The sequence below is a fragment of the Penaeus monodon genome, chromosome 19 (genome assembly GCF_015228065.2).
Source record: "Penaeus monodon isolate SGIC_2016 chromosome 19, NSTDA_Pmon_1, whole genome shotgun sequence".
Classification (NCBI taxonomy): domain Eukaryota; kingdom Metazoa; phylum Arthropoda; class Malacostraca; order Decapoda; family Penaeidae; genus Penaeus; species Penaeus monodon.
The window spans coordinates 15,747,934-15,751,731 of record NC_051404.1 but is presented as its reverse complement, the minus strand read 5'-3'; the positions used below and the strand labels follow the sequence as shown (position 1 = coordinate 15,751,731).

General features: G+C 35.0%; 1 protein-coding gene across 1 annotated transcript in view; it reads right to left on the bottom strand.

Moving 5' to 3' along the window:
• Positions 1-38: 38 nt before the first annotated feature.
• Positions 39-3,798, bottom strand: part of LOC119585086 (tyrosine-protein phosphatase non-receptor type 2-like) — a gene marked incomplete in the record, with an annotated part of 74,581 nt that continues 70,821 nt past the window's right edge. Inside the window, 1 exon segment of the mRNA XM_037933706.1 lies at positions 39-926. Coding sequence (XP_037789634.1) covers positions 722-926 — 205 coding nt within the window.

Here is a 3,798-nt window from a genome sequence, read left to right as displayed (position 1 = left end):
AATAAATGATCATATAATACAACTGTGTAAAATCTCCAGTCCTGTAGTAGCCTTATATATCATCAAAATACTGTATTGCTTTTGCTAAGTAGTTGAATATTTATATAAATATATTACAAATGAAATTATAATAAAATTTAAAAAAACATACATAAGCCAAAATGAAATAAATGATCAATTCATTATTAAACTCAAAGATTTGAGAAGAAAAAGTCTGAAGCACAGAGGATAATACTGCTATTATTTTTCCTCTAACATTCTTAACCATGTGATGTTACAGAAGTGCACCATGTGTGATTTTATCTTTGAGAAAAAAGGTAAAAATAAAATTCAAATCTGTGCTTGAAAATACTAAAAAATATCTGGCACTAAAGCTGCCATGATTTCTTCATTCATTCTACTTTCTCCAAACTTTTCTATAATATTAAATAAAAAACAAGTTATGGGAAAATATTATTATTTCTTCTCAGAGGGAATATCAACTATTTTTCAATGTAATTCCAACAAACAAAATAATTGTTAAACAGTAATAGATTTATAAAAAGAAAAGATAAGTTTTTTTTTTCAAATGCATTCATTTCTTAGGCAACTGTGAATCCACAAAAAGAATAAAGAAAAAAAAAAAAAAAAAGTGAGAGAAAAAAAAGATAATAATAAATAATAATACTAATATCAGCCAATGGTGTTGTTTGAGTACCCGTATGCATACTCCTAGATTCCTCTATGCATGAAAGTATCGATAGAAAAGAGCGCCTCCGCCCAAACCAAGCATAACAAAGGCTACACATAGGGAAATGGGCCTCATTATTAACCTCTTTTTCTCTTGCCACTGTTCGTTGGCTCTCTGCTTGTCTACCATGTTCTTGACCTTGGCTGCAGTGGCTTCAATGCGTTCCCGTCGCTTCCGCTGTCGTACGTCATTTGGCCTAGAAGTGAGAAAACACATCATTGGTACCTGGACCTGTGGTAGCAGGGGGTGGTGGTTCCTACAAATGGTAAAAGAAGAATAGGAAGAAAATGGAAATTACACAAGTTAATAATGTATATAATATCAGTAATGTATACAAAGGACCAATCTATAATCATGTATATAATACTCTTTAAGGGATATGTCTACTCAAATGTGTGCTTTTATATGAAATATAAAAGTTTACACTGGGCACTATATGGCATTTAAATGCAAAATTTTCATTCAACATTTCACATCATATTTAGTGTTTAGTTTCTGTGATTTTATTTCCTTCTTAGTGCCGGTGATGGATCTACTTTTCTTTTACCAAACAATCAACAACTTTAAAAAAAGTCCTGGAGGAAAGATAGAACTTGCATGAAAGCTTACAGGACAAGGTATCTCCCACGCTCAAATGTGATAGATATAAGGGAACAGAAGCAGAACATTTCAGCTGCATATAAGGATGAATGAAGGTACAGTTCCTTAGTACTTCAATCTGCTATGGAGATGCATGCAGATTTGCTCCTTAGTTTTGTTTCATCTTAAAAAATATTTTTTTTTATTGAGACCAGGAGAAAATTTGAGTTTTGCTTTGAATTGGCTTTACCATTTTCTAATTTAAAGCTCTAAGTCAACAAAATTCCATGCATCTGTAAGCCAGATAAGCTGAGGCAATAATTCTACAAGAGAAATAACACAGACTAGTAAACCAGGCCGTGTATAACAAAGAACTAAACAAAAATCCTAGACCCCAAAAGGACAGCACACAAGGAATTCCTCCTCCTCGATTCCTTCAAATTCAGTGTCATGTATTTCTTCATCAGGCTGATTTAGAGGTATACACTGTGTATTTCCTGCTGTTATTTATATTTTCTTGTTATCCTTTATATTATATTCCTGTGCCTCTTCTTACTTTCTATGCCTGCGCCATTTCTTATTTCCTATGCTCTGTCACTTTCCCCCATTCCTTCCTATTATTTCCTTCTCTGCACACAACTACAGACAGAGATGAAGTTCGGAAGTAATTCAAAACCACACAAAGCAAAGGCAAGAAAAAAGCTCCTTTAAACACTCACTAGTAATCACCCTCCTAAGAGCTCTTTGACATAGCCCAACAGAAGTAGCCTGGACAGATGTTTGCTATGCCTCACCAAACACCAAAACTACCACTACTCACAAGTGATGATGCTCTTGCCTAGATGAGAAAGCCCCTTGTCTCTTCAGGTTAACTCCTTCAGCCTAGGAAGCTGGAAGGTTGTCCAGTACACCATCATGAATCTTCAAATCGTCAAATAACTCAGGACACACAATTAGAGTTTTACAAAATTCACATCATTTACCTTTTGTACCTCTGTATGAACCTCATTAATATCAGCTTTATTCCATATTGAAAATGCTTCTTTCCCCTTGCAGATTATTTCCCAAGAAGAAAACGTATCCGCACATATAGGAGTCAATGATACCGGATCCATTTTTCACATGCACTGCATGTATACAAGCCAAAGTATTTTCACCAATTTGTGTTCAGATCAATAGACAATGAGGATATTGGTGAAGGAAAGAAATTGAAACATCTAAAAGAAATACACCATAAAGGAAGAGCTTGCCTATCACCTAAATATCATCTTATGATCATTATGATCTTGAGTTTCTTAGTAAACTGTTTTATGATTTACTTCACAAATCTGTAGAAATATTCTAGCAAAAAGTGAAAACAGATGGGACATAGAGCAAGACACTAAGGACAACAAAAGATGTATACTTGTATACAACAAAGGCCAAAAACACTTAAATCAATTTTCCTTTTTCAGTATCTTGTAAACAGGAGAGAGAGTCCTGAGTTTAAGGTTTTAGCAAAGCTTATTACTTTTACCTTTGTCTGATGCTTGTTTCATTATTTTATCAACATCAAAACTTGACTATCTTAATTATTATCTTTTGATTGTGGAATTTTATACAAATGTGATTTATAACCAAAACAGATGGAAATTTAAAGATGGCAGCTGAGGTTTATAAGATGCGATAAATTTGTATAAGATGGCTTTACAAGAGGCACCCTTTCCTCTGGCTCAAGACCAAACTAGTGTTGATAACCTGTCTGGGGAAGAGAAAACTTCGCAGGCAAACTGAGAGCCATGTTCCAAGGGGCTTTTGGGAGGGCACGGCAGCAGGCTTTGCCCTCTCAGAGGATGAGCCCCGCCCAAGAGAGGGGACCAGTGAGATCGCACCATCTTGCTCAGTCATCCTTCTATAAGTAGATGGAAAATATCTGAAGACATTGCAACATAAACAGCATGCCATTTGTTCATGCTTGGGAAAACTTGGGGGTGAATTCTAGATGCACTTGATGCCCTCCCCCCTTTCACTGACAAAAAGAATAAGAGGGGGAGAGGGGATATAATCTAATGGTGCTATCAGAAGTTCTGTCACTGCCTGATATCAGCTATATACTGACATGTGAAATGTTCCAAATATGTAGAAACCCAACAGAAAATCAATACTATTTAGAAAACCTCTTTCCATAATTTCCAATACACTTATTTTGATATTACATGTGTGCTAGAAAACAGCAAAGTGTAAGTAACTGGCTTGAAAATCTAAATATTGTAAGTCATCATGCAAAAACTCTTGGTATTTGTAGAACTCATGAAGCAAAAGTGCAGAGGGATCAAGTCATCACAATTTGACTTAATAACACATTTCAGGACATAAGATACAGAAAACTATTTATGCAGTCTCTACAAAGGCCTGAGAAACTGACTTGATCTATGATAACTCTATCATGTTAGATTTGTGAGTCTTGAATTCCACTCTGAATGTTACTCTGCACATATACCAAATCCTGG